At 55.5% G+C, this 15,857-nt stretch overlaps 1 protein-coding gene across 7 annotated transcripts in view; it reads left to right on the forward strand.

Moving 5' to 3' along the window:
* The window catches only part of UNK (unk zinc finger), a 33,815-nt gene extending 18,167 nt beyond the window's left edge, over positions 1-15,648 (forward strand). For 3 of the 7 annotated variants that reach the window (XM_049859053.1, XM_049859055.1, XM_049859054.1), the window contains 14 exons: positions 505-681; positions 821-951; positions 1,655-1,790; positions 6,416-6,533; positions 7,502-7,586; positions 8,951-9,093; positions 9,526-9,726; positions 10,315-10,380; positions 10,797-10,971; positions 11,818-11,919; positions 12,050-12,238; positions 12,605-12,786; positions 13,381-13,638; positions 14,427-15,647. In XM_049859053.1, the coding sequence (XP_049715010.1) occupies positions 505-681; positions 821-951; positions 1,655-1,790; positions 6,416-6,533; positions 7,502-7,586; positions 8,951-9,093; positions 9,526-9,726; positions 10,315-10,380; positions 10,797-10,971; positions 11,818-11,919; positions 12,050-12,238; positions 12,605-12,786; positions 13,381-13,638; positions 14,427-14,582 (2,119 nt within the window). In that variant the 3' untranslated portion in view covers positions 14,583-15,647. Of the gene's footprint in view, positions 1-504; positions 682-820; positions 952-1,654; positions 1,791-6,415; positions 6,534-7,501; positions 7,587-8,950; positions 9,094-9,525; positions 9,727-10,314; positions 10,381-10,796; positions 10,972-11,817; positions 11,920-12,049; positions 12,239-12,604; positions 12,787-13,380; positions 13,639-14,426 lie in introns of all 7 variants that reach the window. The other 4 variants (XM_049859059.1, XM_049859057.1, XM_049859058.1 and 1 more) reach the window with 4 other exon arrangements.
* Positions 15,649-15,857: the final 209 nt, after the last annotated feature.

A 15,857-nucleotide genomic window follows, 5' to 3' on the forward strand; every position in this document is an offset into this window, starting at 1 on the left:
CTCCAAGCCCGGGAGATCATTGAGGGGACCCTGTTGGCCTTGCTGGTAATCTGTTTCAGCTTTGCAGAGGTTCTGGAGTCACTGTCAGGCTTGGTGGTACGGCTCACCACCCCCGCCCTGCAATAGCTCATCTTTCGCAGGGGCCAGAGGCCTGCTGACCCCCCTCCAGGCACAGGGCTGCCCGTGCTTGTAAGTGGGCCGTTTGCTGTTTGGAGGACCCCAGCTGGGCAGCACGCGTCCTCTCAGGCCTGCTTCACCCAGGGCGGCTTCTGGGGTGTCTCCTGAGGGCAGTCCAGGCCCTGCTGAGTGGACCTCGGACTGCTGGCAGGCCGATGTGGGAAGGCCAGCTCTGGTTTCACAGCAGGACTCCTGGCACTGGATCTCTTTGATCCAGATCATTGATCCTTCCTGGGTCCTGGCGAAACCCCTTCTAACAGCTGGAGAAGGGCAGGGTGTAGCCCAGACGACAGGCACAAAGCTGAGTGACCCATTGCCACATTCCAGGTGCCCGTTCCTACACAGGACCACAGGGGACACTGAGCGCAGGTACCACCTACGCTACTACAAAACTGGAATCTGCATCCACGAGACAGACTCCAAAGGCAACTGCACCAAAAACGGCCTACACTGCGCTTTCGCCCACGGGCCCCATGATCTCCGCTCCCCTGTCTACGATATCAGGTGGGCCGGGGGCTGGGTTTTATGGCTGGAGGGGGACTGGGTCAGGGCCTGGCTGCTCAGGATGGTGAGTACCACAGACCGTGCTCTGGTTCCGGCCCTTACCCCCCTCCTCGCCCTCTGTCCTCTCCTGTCCTCCCAGGGAGCTCCAGGCCATGGAGGCCTTGCAGAATGGCCAGACCACAGTAGAGGGCAGCATTGAGGGCCAGTCGGCTGGGGCTGCGAGCCATGCCATGATAGAGAAGATCCTTAGCGAGGAGCCACGGTGGCAAGGTGACGGTGACAGTGGCCACATTGTTTTGTCAGCAGTCCGCCATTCTTCCCCTCTGCTGTAGCTGCCCTGGGACTTGGCTCCCCAACACCACCTCTGCCAAGTCACCTCGTATCATCCCGTTGAAGCCACAGCCCTTTCATTCAAGAGTCACTTCTAGGGGAGTTTCCCTAGGTGTACCCTGCCTTGCTCCCATCACCCTAAAACCAAAACCAGATCCATTGCCATCAAGCTGATTCTGACTTATAGCAACCACATAGGACAGAGTAGAACTGCCCCATATGGTTTTCAAGGAGTGACTGGTGGATTCAAACTGCCGACCTTTTGGTTAGCAACTGAACTCTTAACCACTGTGCCACCAGGGGTCCCCTATCACCCTAGGTGCTCCCAGATCTTTCTGTGGGTTTCCACACATGTGGATGTGTGCATGTGTGTAAGTGCACATACGTGTGTTGTCAGCCCTCAAGGGTGACTTCTCTCTCCTGTGAGCTGTGGGCATCTCCAGGGACAGTGCCTTCCTTCCCTTTCTCCTGGGTCTCAGTGTCAACGTTGGCTTCCCCAGAGTGCCCATGGCTTGTGAGGTGGCCTTGCTCTCACCTTTCACAGAAGGCTATTTCTGGGCGTTCCTAGTGGCAGAGTCATCTCCCCTACTCCTGGTGCCACAGCCCCATCCACCTTACCCTTGCCCTCTGACCCCCTGTGCAGAGACTACTTATGTGCTGGGGAACTATAAGACGGAGCCGTGCAAGAAGCCCCCGCGGCTGTGCCGCCAGGGCTATGCCTGTCCCTACTACCACAACAGCAAGGACCGGCGGCGGAGTCCCCGGAAGCACAAATACAGGTTCTTGGGCCTTAGGAGGGTGGCCACAGGAGGGAGGATGGCAGGGAAGGGACCAAGGAGGGGGCCACTACAAGTGCAGTGCTCAGGGAGGCAGGGAGGCCAGCCCTGGGGGTGAGAGGATCTCAGAGCCTGGGCACAAGGGAAAGGGAGAGTAAGGTTGCCTGAACGATGGGAGCCCAGGTCCTCCTGTCATGAAATGAGGGCCTTGGATCAGACAGTCTCCGAGATCCTTCCAGTTCTGATCTGGAGTGGCATCTGCAGGGAGGGTGTAAAAACGGTATGGTGGGGGTGTCTGACCTCTAACTTCACAAGGAGGGAGAAGAATCATTGTCAACGTCAACAGCCCAACGCTGATTGCTGTGAGGTGGAGGTCAGGTGTATCTCCATCCTCCAACCTTTTTACTGTCTCTGACACCAGCTCTCCCTCCCACCTCTCTGTGGAATTTGAGGATTTGTTGCAGTGGCCACACAGAGCTCACAGACCACACTGAAAGTGACGGGGCTTGTTAGGAAAGTAACAGGTTTCAATTCAGGATCCGGAACAGCTCAGGATACAGTTCTTCTGTCAGGACAGCTTCTCAGCTGTGCCCACAGGCAGCCCTCTCCCTGGCCCTCAGGCTGGCCCAGGCTCTACCCTGCTTGGGCAAGTGTTAACAAAGCTCCTAGCTCTGTGGGTCAGCAAGCCCCACTGTAAGCATCTCCCACCAGTCTCCTGGTTCCCGTTGTCTCGCGCCGCTATTGCTCTTGCTACTGCTGTGCTGCGGTCTCTCGCTGTCTCCATGTTACAGCTCCTCCTCTCTCCGTGTCTCTCTTTAAGCCTAGCAGGATGGTAAAACTGACCAATTCCTTTGTTACAGTTCCATACACCTTATTTGCATGGCCCCACCCCCCCCAAGGACGCCATGCATCTTATTTGCATTATTAGCTTGGTGGGCCACAAGCACATTATTTGCGTAGTCACTTGGTGGGAGTTAGAAGACCATGGCCAGAAAAGCCATATAAAAGCGATTTACCGTACTGTAAGCCACTCCCTGGCTTTCCTAGTCATGGTTCTTTCAGAGTTGAAGGATAACTTCTCCTTCCCAATCATTTTACAGTTCAAAACAGTCATCAACAGCTAGTCCTTCAGTAGGGCAGAGTCCTCAGAGTGAGGTTACTCAGATACCAGATATTCAGGTCTGCTGCAGATAGCCATCTGATCTGGTCAGTTTCTCCAAAAGTCATCTTGGCTTCGCCCTCTCCGTTGTCTGATACAGTTTAACTGAGAGAAGATTATTCCCTTGCACTGAGCCTCACGCAGTATCGGCATAGCAAAACCTTTAAGGGACTTCAGGTTTGGCCACTGTATCCCAGTCTAGCAGTGCCTTCCCCTTAATCCACTCTTTCATACTTACAGCTTCTGCAGTTACAGTATTTTACAATCACAGTTAACCCTGTGAACAGTCAGCACTCAAAACTGAATCATATAATCCTATCAGCATCATCACCACCCTCTCTTCCCCAGACCCATCAGGAAAAGAGAAATCTATTCAGTGGGGAGCGTCCCTTGTCCCCCTCATTTTGAATGTAGGCACACCCACAAAAGTGTGTAAGCCAGCCACTTCATGCCTTTTATCTCCCTCCATTTTACATAGTCAATTTCTAAATACCCGTCCCTATCAAACCAGCACTCTGAGGGGAGAAGCACGTACCTTGATCTGAAGAATCTTCTGTTTTGGTTGGAACTTTGAGCACGCGCATCCATAAGCACAAATCTTCTCAACTGGACCAGTAAGCAATATCGTGATAACGGAGAAAAGATTGAAGTTGCAAAGATTTCATTTTACTTGAATCCATAATCAACACCCATGGAAGCAGCAGTCAAGAAATCAAGCGACACACTGTTTTGGACAAATCTGCAAAAGACCTCTTTAAAGTGTTAAAAAGCAAAGATATTACTTTAAGGACTAAAGAGTGCCTGACCCACGCTGTGGTGTTTTCAGTCATCTCATATGCATCCAAAAGCTGGGCAATCAATAAGGAAGACCGAGGAAGAATTGATGCCTTTGAATTATGATGTTGGCGAAGAATATTGAATACACCATGGACTGCCAGAAGAATGAACAAATCCATCTTGGAAGAAGTACAGCCAGGATGCTCCTTAGAAGGAAGGGTGTTGAGACTTTGTGTCACGTATTTTGGACATGTTATCAGGAGGGATCAGTCCCTGGAGAAGGACAACATGCTTGGTATAGTAGAGGGTCAGCCAAAAAGAGGAAGACCCTCAGTGAGATGCGTTGATATGGTGGCTGCAACAATGGGCTCAAGCATAACAAGAATTGTGAGGATGGCACAGGACCGGGCACTGTATAGTTCCGTTGTAAATAGGGTCGCAGTGAGTCAGAACCGACTCAGGAGCACCTAACAACAACATCCATAAGCAAAGTCCAATCCAGAGTAAGCCATCAAATTGCACCAGTTTATGCCAACTCATGGTGTCAAACATCTCTCTCTCTTCTTCTTCATTTGGTCAGGTTCTGGTTAGCTCATCCTTTGCCCCCGTGGGCCAAGTCAGTAGATACCAGCCCTAGGCTCAGGAGTCCACGTACCTTCCTGCACTTCAGACCCAGCTCTGTCTCTCAGTCCTAGCCCTGACGGGCTAAGTCAACAGGTGCCAATTAAACATGTCCAAAGTCAGCCTATCTCTTCATTGCCATGTCCTCCCCCACTTCCACTCATCTTGTGGCCCCAGGTGGTCACCTCAAACGAGCATACCAGTCTGTCTACTCACTAGCTCCCTTTAACTTCCAGTTCTGGAAGGGGGTTCTTCTGATGAACACTGACTTTTTCTGCCTTGATGCATCCAATGACAAACCACTTGGTCAAAATTCAAAAGTTATGGGTGAGGCTGAGGTTTTTGACCTAAGCCCCCAATACTCAACGTAAAGGGCTGCTGCATTCAGACAGCCTGTGTTTCTTTCAGGCAAACCCTAGTTCCTCTTTTAGCATATCCAGTCAGTGACTGGCTGAAGGCAGAGTTACATGATATTATAGTACCCAATATTCATTTCAATCATACTTGTAGGTTTGCTTTATAACACTAGGTAGGAGAAACATTCAGCATCCATAGTACGTTCAAAAAACACGGAGCCCTTTTAAAAAATTCCCGTTTCATCTTGTCCACATTTTGACTGTTTACCCGTTCATGTGCCTATGGCCTTGGACCTCTGGCTGTCTGGAAGTAAAAGACCCTGGCTCCCTATCAATCATCTTGTTTAACCAGCCTGGCTTTTGCCCCAAGCCACTTCAGATGCGGGGAAAGGGGGGTGGTTTCTCCCCTCAGCTGCAGCATGACATCTCTTACTTTCAGCCATTACAGGTAACAACAACCAGAGTAACCTTTTAAGAATCAAAAGTTTCACTTCCCAGCTCTTCTTTCTCATACAAAGTCCTATGCTTCTATGAATCTGGAGCTATTAACAAATCCCAGCTCTGACACCAACTCTAAGAATGGCACGATGGGGGCATCTGACCTCCTCTGACTTCACAAGGTAGGAGGAGAATCATTATTAGTGTTAACAGCCCAAGGCTGATGTCTGAGGTAGAGGTCAGACATATCTCCACCCTCCAACCTTTTTTACGAGTTCAGACACCAGCTGTCGCTCCCATGAGACTCTACATTTTTGCTGGGTTTGATAATTCGTTAATATGGCCCGCACAGAACTCACAGACCATACTCACAGTTAGGGAGTTTATTAGGGAAGTAACAGGTTTCAATTCAGGATCCGGAATGCTCTGAATATAGTTCTACTTTGGTCAAGACAGCTTCTTGGCCATGCCCACAGGCAGGCCTCTCTCTGGCTCTTGGCCTCCCGGCCCCTTGTGCATCTTGGGCCAGCCTGGCCTCTGCCCTGCTCAGGAAAGTGGTACAAAGCTCCTAGCTCCATGGGTTGGCAAGCCCCACGGCAGCCATCTTCCGCCAGTCTCCTTTTTCCTGCCATCTCACGCCACTATTGCTCTTGTTACTACTGTGCTGCTGTCTCTTGCTGTCTTCCGTGTTACAGCTCCTCCTCTCTCTCCGTGTCTCCTTTTAAGCCTAACGGGTTGGCAAAACTGACCACTGTCTTCCTTAGGGTTCCCTATACCTTATTCACATGGTCCCACCCCCCACAAGGGTGCCATGCACCTTATTGGCATTATTAGCAAGCTATCCAATCCCATTGGTGGGCCACAAGCACCTCATTTGTATAATCCAACCCAGTCATTTGGTGAGAGTTACAAGATCATGGCGAGAAAGGCCATATGGAAGTGATCCATCGCACTGCAGAGGGCCAAGCTGCAGGTATGGAAGGTGTAGCAGTGACTAGAGCTTGGCTAGAGCTCTCCCTTGGCTTGGGTGGTGGTTGGTGGGAGGGTCCCAGCCAAGGGGAACAAAACAGTGTCTTTGATGATACAGCCAGCGTGAGCCAGAGAGGCAGAGCTGGCCTTGGCGCGAGCAGGACCCTCACACTGGTCTCTTCCATCTCTGCATCTAGTCCTGAGAGGCTTGGAGACGGAGGGGCCTTGTGAAGGTGTCCAGGTGGGCACCCCTAGGCCCCATCTCACCTTTCTTGCTTTCATCTGATCCCACTTTATCGTTGGACCAGGTCATCTCCGTGTCCAAATGTGAAACACGGGGACGAGTGGGGAGACCCTGGCAAGTGTGAGAATGGAGATGCCTGCCAGTATTGCCACACCCGCACGGAGCAGCAGTTCCACCCAGAGGTGGGCCTTCAGAGCAGGGGCCGTGGGTAGCTTAAATATCCCCTATGGGAAGCAAGAAGAAAGGAGAGGAGGGTTCAGGCAGATGCTGGCAGAGCCTACCCAGATACGATTCTGGAAGAAGGATTGGAATCACAGGCCTTCCCCACAGGTGGGGGGGACCTACCAGGCAGTGCGGGAGACCTGTACCCTCGTTTGGTGGCTTCCCTTGTTCTGAGCCCACACTCACCAGGAGGCCCTTTGCTCCCAGTTTTGTTTTACACTGGCCTCACGGGGAGGACATGGACTGGGCACAGTGACCTGGCCATTCTGTTATTTGTACCGCTCATGGTTCTTCTAATCTGGTGACATCAGGATTTTTTTTTTTTAAAGCTTCTTCTAGCTGTCTGTCCCAGATCATAGCCTGGGGTACCAGAAACTTCCCTGACACAGCTCCCTGGCCCACCAGCCCCGTGTTGTGGCCCTGAGGCAAACAATGTGCGCAGGTCTCATGCAGGGTACAGAGAGGCACAGGCTGTCCCTGCCCCTGGCTCCATGGAAACCAGGACACCCTGAGGTAGACACATGGACAGAGTCTACCCTATGTGGGCTGCAGACAGCAGTGTGGCAAGGTGGACCCTGTGTAGATCGATCCCACCCCAAGGTACCCTGGGGGGTGTGTTGCGAGAGAGGGGGCAGGGCCTGTGATCTCAGCTCCCTTCCTGCCAGGACCGCGATGAGAAGCAGCTCGGTGGAGGTGCCTGCGTGAGGGCCAGGCCAGGGCTGGTGGGCCTGCGGCCCCAGAAGGCACTGGGGGTGGCAGTGGGCTAGTCTGCAGTTCTCCAGGAGTTTGAGGAAGAAGGTGGTAGGGAGTGACTCAGAGAAGGAATGGGATGGGAGGATACAGGAGACAAGATGACTCAGCTCTCCCCCATGCTGGAGAAGGACAGCCTGACCTGCCCTGCTCTGCTCTGCTCTACTCTCCTCCCTAGATCTACAAATCCACCAAGTGCAACGACATGCAGCAGTCGGGTAGCTGTCCTCGCGGACCCTTCTGCGCCTTTGCCCACGTAGAACGTATGTTGTCCCCGGGGGATACCCTCTCTGCCCTCCCCTCCCCTCTGCTCATGCTCCTTTGGGAGAGGCCGCCAGCCACACGCTGTGCACAGGGTTGTGTGTCGGACAAACACCTCCCCCTCAAAAGTCCCACTCCCCACCCCTCTCTGGAACTGACTGTGAAGCCCTGGGCTCCCAAGGTTTTGACACAGAGGCCGCAGGGACTGTCATGATCAGGCACGCAGAGTCCTGGCAGGGCAGGGCACCCTCCCAGCCACCCCAGGGCTTGCCCGTGGCAGACGTTGCTGATTGAGCACAGCACTGTGCAGAGGCCTTTCCTGCAGAGCTGTCCAGTGGAGACGCAGTGTGAGCCTTGTATGTCATTTTAAGTTTTCTAGGAGCCACATTTAAAGAGGCAAAAGAAAGAGGCTATGTTAGTTATAACTTATATCTATTAGCCCCATATAAAACATCATGTTGACACAATCAATATGAAAATTTACAAAGATATTTCGCTTTTGTTTTCCATATTGAGTCTTTAAAATCTGGTATGTATTTTATACTGCGATAACCACCAGTTGCCGCCAAGCTGATTCCGACTCATGGCAACCCCCTGCGTGTCAGAGTAGAACAGTGCTCCACAGGGTTTTCAGTGGCTGGATTTTCAGAAGCAGATCACCAGGCCTTTCTTCTGAAATGCCTCTAGGTGGACTTGAACCTCCAACCTTCCGGGTAGCAATTGAGTGCATTCGCTGTTTGTACCACCTAGGGCCTGCTTTATCCCTACAGCACATTTCAGTTAAAACCAGCACACTTCATTTGCTTAATAGCCATGTGTGGCTTGTGGCTGCTGGCCTGGACAGCGCAGGTCTAGGTCTTCAACATTGCGCCCCAGACCACCACTACTAACCTGTCACCACCCCTCAGCTGACAGCTCAAGCCACTGCTCTGGGTCCTGTCTCTGGGATCAGGGTGCAACATAAACCAAGGGCCCTGTTAGGGGGAGGGAAAAGCCTGTTGTTGGCACCAAGGTGGTCCCTAGCCATGGATACTGGGTCCACCTGGTTGAGGCAGCATAGAAAAATGACTCAGCTCAGGAACAGATGGGGTTCAAATCTCAGCCCCTCTGTTCCCCAGTTCCTGTCACCTTGGGTAGTTCACCTCACCTCTCTGAACCCCAGTTTCCTTTTCTGTCAAATGGAGACCTGTGTCTTCCAGTCATGGTGAAGATTTGTAAGTTATCGCAAGTTGTTTGGCACAGTAAGTGCGTAATACATGATAATAGAGTCAGGGGATGCTGGTCTCCTTTGGAAGAGACCCAACGTGCTTATGGAAGGACAGAGCTGGCTCAGGAGTCCACCGACACGCTGCCCGGTCTCTTGCAGAGCCACCCCTAAGTGATGACCTGCAGCCTTCTTCAGCTGTATCCAGCCCCACCCAGCCGGGTCCCGTCCTGTACATGCCGTCTGCTGCCGGAGACTCGGTGCCTGTGAGCCCCTCCAGCCCGCACGCCCCTGACCTCAGCACCGTATGTGCCTGGCCTGGGGGCCTGGGGTCTTGTCCCACTAGACTTGGGGTGGTGGGCGGCCCCATGCCTGTCCAGGAACCCAACACCTGCTTCTCCTGCCCCCAGGCCCTCAGCCTGTGTGGGGGGAAGAGGCCCTGGTGTCTGGCCTAGGACTACCGGCTTTTTGAACTCTTGTCCAGAGCCAGGACGGGGGGTGGTCCCCAAGCCTCCATTGGTCAACCTGGGTGGAGCTGGTTGAAGGGACAAAGGCACCTGCCACATGCCCCACCCCCTCACAAGGAGAGGGGTTCCTGGATGGTTGCCGCTGCCCAGTGGCAGATGGAAATGGACCTGAGCCCCTTGCTGAAGACTCCTTCTCTGAGGAGGCGGTAGGGTGTGGGCCCTGCACTCGGCCCGTGTTGTGCCCACCAGCCCCTCCTGTCCTCCCTGCAGCTGCTCTGTAGAAACAGCAGCCTGGGCAGCCCATCGAACCTCTGCGGCTCTCCGCCGGGCTCCATCAGGAAGCCCCCCAACCTGGAGGGCATTGTCTTCCCTGGGGAGCCCAGCCTTGCCCCCAGCAGCTACAAGAAGGCTCCTGGCTTCGAGAGGGAAGACCAGGTGGGAGCTGAGTACCTGAAAAATTTCAAATGCCAGGTAAGGACAAGGGGCAACAGAGGATGCTTCATGCCCAGTGTGGGTGACCTTCTTCCACGTGGGCAAGGGATGGCTTGAGGGTGACCTGACCCAGCTTTGGGGGAGCGACTGGGAGCTAGGAGCCCCGTCCTCGGCCTATGCAGGACTGAGCCTTGTTGTACAAATGAAGACAGGAAGGCCTAGCCTGGCTGAGACTTACCCAGTGTCACAGAACTAGTGACTAGGGGATCCCCCAGGCCTTCTGACCTCACAGCAGCTTTTTCCCGCCCCGAGCTACATTGGTGGAATGGCAGGCCTAGGGAGCAAGACGGACGGGTCCAGGTGGGCCTGGAGAGAAACCTTCTGGGCTTAAGAGTCTCCGGGCAGGAGAGGAGCAGCTCCTCTGGGTCTTGTGGGGAGGAAGAGGAGTGGGGGTGGGGAGGGAGGGGATGTGTGCATGTAAAGGGGGACTGTGGGGGGCACAACAGACGGCCATATCTGCAGCCTCCCACCCCATCCCTGCAGCCTCCATGAGCATGGTGGGCCCAGGAATCCTGACAGGGGCCTCTCTATAACCACATTCATCTGACCCCTGACTTTTCTCTCCAGGCCAAAATAAAATCCCATTCCCTAGAGCCCAGAAGTCAAGAGCAGCCTCTGCTACAGCCCAAACAGGTATAGAGCTCTCAGTCCCTCCTCCCTGGTGGCACCCACTATGGACAGGACAGGCCAGAAGCCCAGGAGGCCTCAGGGTGTGGGGGCCTGCTTCCCAGAGGGGCTGACAAATGAGGGCCCAGCTGAGGACAGAGCAATCCAGAGCAGAGAGTGGGGTCAGGCCCTGGTTCCCTCCCCTCCTGGACTCACCCATCAGTCAGTCAGAGCAGTAGGCATTGAGTATTTTAGCGGGCCGACACTACTGCCTCGCCCTCCCCTACTTCCAGACCGCAATCACCGCTCTCCAACTCCAGCCTCTCCACAGGGTGTGGGCTGGCTGGGGCCACTTCTCCCTGGCCCTCCCAGCCACCTTCTCCAGCTCATCTACGGCCTCTGCACACTGCGCCTCATTGCCTCTCCCCACTCTCTCATTGCAGGACGTGCTGGGCCTCCTCCCCGTGGGCAGCCCCCTGACCTCAAGCATCTCTTCTAGCATCACGTCCAGCCTGGCAGCTACTCCCCCTAGCCCTGTGGGCACCAGCAGCATCCCTGGCATGAATGCAAACGCACTGCCCTTCTACCCCACCAGCGACACGGTAGAGTCGGTCATAGGTAATTAGGCTGTTTCTGTTGCCGGGCCCAGGATGGGCCTGGAGTCAGAGGCTCTCACGTCTCTGGAGTGAGACTCAAATCAGCATACCGGTCACCTTACACAGCTGTCTTGGGAGAGGTGGAGGGCGGGTGGTCTGGGCCCTTTGGGCTAAAGAGAAAATGAGCCTAAAGCACAGGGCCAAGACTTAGAGTCCTTTCAAGTAAATCACCTCTTCCTGGGCAAGTGCAGCCTCACCCCAAGCCACGTGTCACTCAGCCTGCACTTGTTCTTGCACTAGATATCCTTGTGCAGTGAACAACCCGCACAACTGTCCTCAGAGTTCCTGGCCCTTAGAAGTCACTGCCCCTCTTTGAGCAGTCCTGGTGTTGCCCACTTTGTGCCAGGTCTTACGGCAGGACTGGGAAGACAGAGATGAAGACATACTGTTCCTGCCCTCATTGTCCAGGCAGCATAGGGCAGCAAACCTTTGTAGAGCACTCCTGTGCACTATGCACAGAGGGCCCAGAGGCCTCCCCACCCTCAGGAAGCTTGGGTGAGACACGCTAGCTGTAATGTGGAGACAAGACCTCTGTCAGAGGCAGGAGTCCCACATTGGGACTTGATTTCTCCAGGGTATCAAAGCTGGCCTTCACTAGGCAGACAGTGTGGGGGTCAGCGAACAGCCCAAGCAAATGTCCAGAGGCCTGAGAGCTTGGTTAGTGTGGCTTGAGGTCAAAAATGTGGTGAGGGCACTGGGGATGAGGTAGTAAAGGTCAGGTGGGTCCTGGAGCTGAGCCCTGGAGCCTGGGGATTGTGTAGCCCCTTGGAAGGCCAGAAGGCTGACACCCTGGTCACTTTGTACCTAGAGTCAGCCCTGGATGACCTGGACCTGAACGAGTTTGGGGTGGCCGCCCTGGAGAAGACTTTTGATAGCAGCACAGTGCCCCACCCGGGCAGCATCACAATCGGTACTGGACAGTGGCAGCAAAGTGGCATGGGAGGGCTCCCAGAGGTCCAGCTGGCTGGCTTTGAGCAGCCTTTGCCTGTGTGGCCTTACGAGGTTGGCCCACCCTCACCCCCTTCTGGCCTCTCTTGCAGGCGGCAGTTTGCTGCAGAGTTCTGCACCTGTGAACATCCCTGGCTCCCTGGGCAGCTCTGCCTCCTTCCACTCAGCGTCCCCGTCCCCTCCTGTCAGTCTCTCCTCACATTTCCTGCAGCAGCCCCAGAGCCACCTGAGCCAGTCAGAAAACACGTTTTTGGGGACCTCAGCATCACATGGATCTTTGGGTAAGAGGGGACATGGCTTACTGAGGAGACTGGGGCTGGAACCCTGGCTTCTAGAAAGCGTTTTTGGCCACTCTGTCTACTCTGTCCACAGCAGCATAGTGCAGGGGTTATGAGCAGGGGCTTTGGACTCAGGTGGGGTCAAGTCCCTGCACCACCACTCCGTAGCTGTGCAGCCCTGGACAGGTTACTCACTTCTCTGCCTTAGTTTCCTTTGCTATAAAATGGGTATGGTGGCAGCACCCATTGCTTCAGGCTGTTATGAAGATTAAATGGAAGAATAAGTGAAGCACTAATGACAGGTGGCCCAGGCCAGGGACGGGGCCCAGGAACCTCTAAAGCCCTGGTGTCCCTCCCCTCCTGGGGCAGGTCTGAACGGGATGAACAGCAGCATCTGGGAGCACTTTGCCTCTGGAAGCTTCTCCCCAGGCACATCTCCTGCCTTCCTGTCAGGCCCGGGGGCTGCAGAGCTGGCCCGGCTTCGGCAAGAGCTAGAGGAAGCCAACTGCACCATCAAGCAGTGGGAGGAGTCCTGGAAGCAAGCCAAGCAGGTATGCGCCCCCCACTGCCTGCTTTCTAGTCCCTGGGGTTGTACAGCTGAGCCTGTCTTACACAGAGAGGACATGGGGTGGGTGGGCAGGGGCCTGGAAGAACAGAGCATACATCTAGTTCTGTTTGCTCTCTCTCCCATGGAAGGATCTGCCTTGCCGGTCAGGACTCTGGGTGATTGGCATCTCAGGCCTTGAACTCCCTCTGTAAGCTGCTGTGCAGCCTGTTCCCACGGGACCCCCTGCCTCTCCAGGGCTCCAGGTCAAGGGTGCCAGGCTCTGAGATGGGCCCTGTGTCCAGCTGCGCCCCAGCTGCCCCTGAGATGCTGGCCAGGAGCTGGGCTCTGCCTAGTGCTGTGCTATGCTCGGCCCAGCCCCTTCCCTGCCCAGAGGGGCTCTTGTAGAACACCCTGAAATGTCTCTTCTCTACAGGCAGCTTCAGCCTCCTCCCCAGTCCCATCCCCAGACAGTAGCCCAGCCCCTTGCAGGCCCTCACCTGAGCAGCCCACACAGTTCTCCCAGAGATGCTCTCTGGGGTAGCAGGGGGCAGGTGCAAGGGGCACCCTCGTGACAAGGCTCTGCGTATTGGACCCACAGGCTTGTGATGCCTGGAAGAAGGAGGCAGAGGAGGCCAGCGAGCGGGCCAGTGCGGCTGGCGCCGAGTGCGAGCTGGCCCGGGAGCAGCGTGATGCGCTGGAGGTGCAGGTGAAGAAACTGCAGGAGGAGCTGGAGCGGCTGCACGCGGGGCCTGACCCACCGGCCCTGCCCGCCTTCTCCGACCTGGAGGCCCTCTCGCTCTCCACCCTCTATTCCCTCCAGAAGCAGCTGCGGGCCCACCTGGAGCAAGTGGACAAGGTCAGCGGGAGGTTGGGGGAGCCTCAGGCGGGAGGGGTGGGCAGTGGCCTCAGCCAGCCACTGGACTCCGACCACATCAAGCCTGCTCCAAGGACAGTGCCCCTTCTTCTGAGCACCTCCAACACTCAAAATGCCGGCCTGCTGGCAGGGGGCCAGGAGAGGAGGTCAGACAGCTGGAGGTCAAGGACTGTCAGTGTCCATTCTGGAACTTCCAGGGCAGGCGCTAACCAGAGCTGCTTTAAATAGCCCTGGGCCCTCAGTTGTGGTCCTGAGGGCTACTCCTGTATGCTCTCCATAAACCGGGAGGCATTCCAGAATGGTCCAGGCCCCCGGGGCTGCCCTGTCTGCATCTTAGGCACTCTGCTGGGTCCCCACACAGTATGCTGCAGTGGAAAGAGTATTCTTGCCTTCACTAGGGTTTAGACAAGCCCCCCAGCATGGCCATGTGGCCTTGGGCATGTCACAGCTTTTCAGGCCTCCTTTTTCTCATTTGGGGACCTACGGCCACCGCGAGAGCAAATGAGACAACAAAGGCAGAAGCCTCGGTATGAGGAAGAGCCCGTCAGGCATGGGTGCTGCACTGCAGGGCAGCCCAGCACCCACTCCCCCACCCTCTCCTGCCTCTCCCTTGCCAGCTGTGGGCTTTGAGCAGCATGCTGTTGAGCGCCTCTGGCCTCAGTTTCCCCATCCTAGGGGGGTTGAAGTGAGGGTCGAGGAGCTCCTGGCCCGACATGGCGCTGGGCTAGCGGCAGAGAGCACAGCAGTGAGCAGGCGGTCTCTCCCCGCAGGCCGTGTTCCACGTGCAGTCGGTGAAATGCCTTAAGTGTCAAGAGCAGAGCCGGGCGGTGCTGCCATGCCAACATGCTGTGCTGTGCGAGCTGTGTGCTGAGGGTGGCGAGTGTCCTGTCTGCCAGCCCGGCCGGGCCCACACCCTGCAGTCGTGACCCCGCGCCTGGCCGCTCGGCCCGCTGCTCACCTAGGACTTTTTAAAGTATATATAGATATATATATGTATGTATGTATGTATATGTATATGATTCTGTATATGTATACATCCTGTATGCGTGCGGGTATGCGTGGGCAGCCAGCGTGTGAACAGTGTCTGTGTGTATATCTGTACATAGATATAGACACACACTTTAAAACCGACTTACCAAGCACTTTTTAAAAGAAAAACTATTTTGCAGTCCCCCCTTGTGCCCGCCCCTGCCCTTCCCACTGCAGAGACAAAGCCCTCCCCCACCCCCCTGCCCTTTGGCAGGGAATCTGTTTGTGTCTCTTTTTTATGTAGGAACTAACTATTTTTAACTTCTTCCTGGGTCTGAGCAGGGAAGGGTAGGAGGCTGGAAGGGCCGGGGGTGGGGAGAAGCCTTCAGGGCAGGCCCTGCTCACCCACCCCCTAGGCCAGGGGAGCAGAGCTGGTGTGGAGGACTTGGTTCCTCAGGAGCAGACCCGAATCCCAGCTGTGAGGGCCACAAGGGGACGTAGGGGATGCACTGGGACACACCAGCCTAGCTCATGGGCTTTTTACCAAATGTGTATTTCATTCTAAGGAGAGTTGGCAGGGGCTGGCGGGCCAAGGCTGCAGGGCCAACCCCTCTCCCAACACCTGGGCCTGAGGCTCTTGGAGGGGCAGGGCCCCGAGTTCTGTCCCTCAGGTTCCTGAGGCCTGGGGTCACCCTCGGTCCTCTCCCTGCACCCCCCAGGTCCCCAGGGCCACCTAGCAGGCTGGCAGTGCCCTCTGGCCCCCAGCCGTCCCTTCCCTCCCCCCCACCTGCTGTCCACCCCTCCCTCTGGCAGCTAGCAGGGCAGTTGGTGGGAGGGGCTGCAGCCTGGCCCAGGAAGGAGGGCCCGCGTGCATTCCTTGGTGCTCTCTGAGTGCAGCTGACGTCCTGCCCGGCCCAGGGCGGACGCCTGTGTGCATGTGTGTGCGTGCCTGTCCACTGTATGGTGTGTCTTAGCTTCCATTTTTAAATTGTCATGTATAGAGAGGTGCCGTGGGGCGGGAGGGCAGGGCGGGAGGAAGGCGGTGACCCCGCTCCCAGCACTGGTGTCTGGAGCAAGGGGGCTGGGAAGGGTCTGGCCCCAGCCCAGGCCCCCCCTTGGGCTCAGCAGGAAAGGGCTTTCAATGAATTAAGTGAAAACTTTCTCTTTTTTTACGAAAATGCAAAAATCAACAAAGCTCCAAACCTATTGGGAATAAAAATATGAACTTGCAG

The sequence above is a fragment of the Elephas maximus genome, chromosome 19 (assembly GCF_024166365.1).
Source record: "Elephas maximus indicus isolate mEleMax1 chromosome 19, mEleMax1 primary haplotype, whole genome shotgun sequence".
Classification (NCBI taxonomy): domain Eukaryota; kingdom Metazoa; phylum Chordata; class Mammalia; order Proboscidea; family Elephantidae; genus Elephas; species Elephas maximus.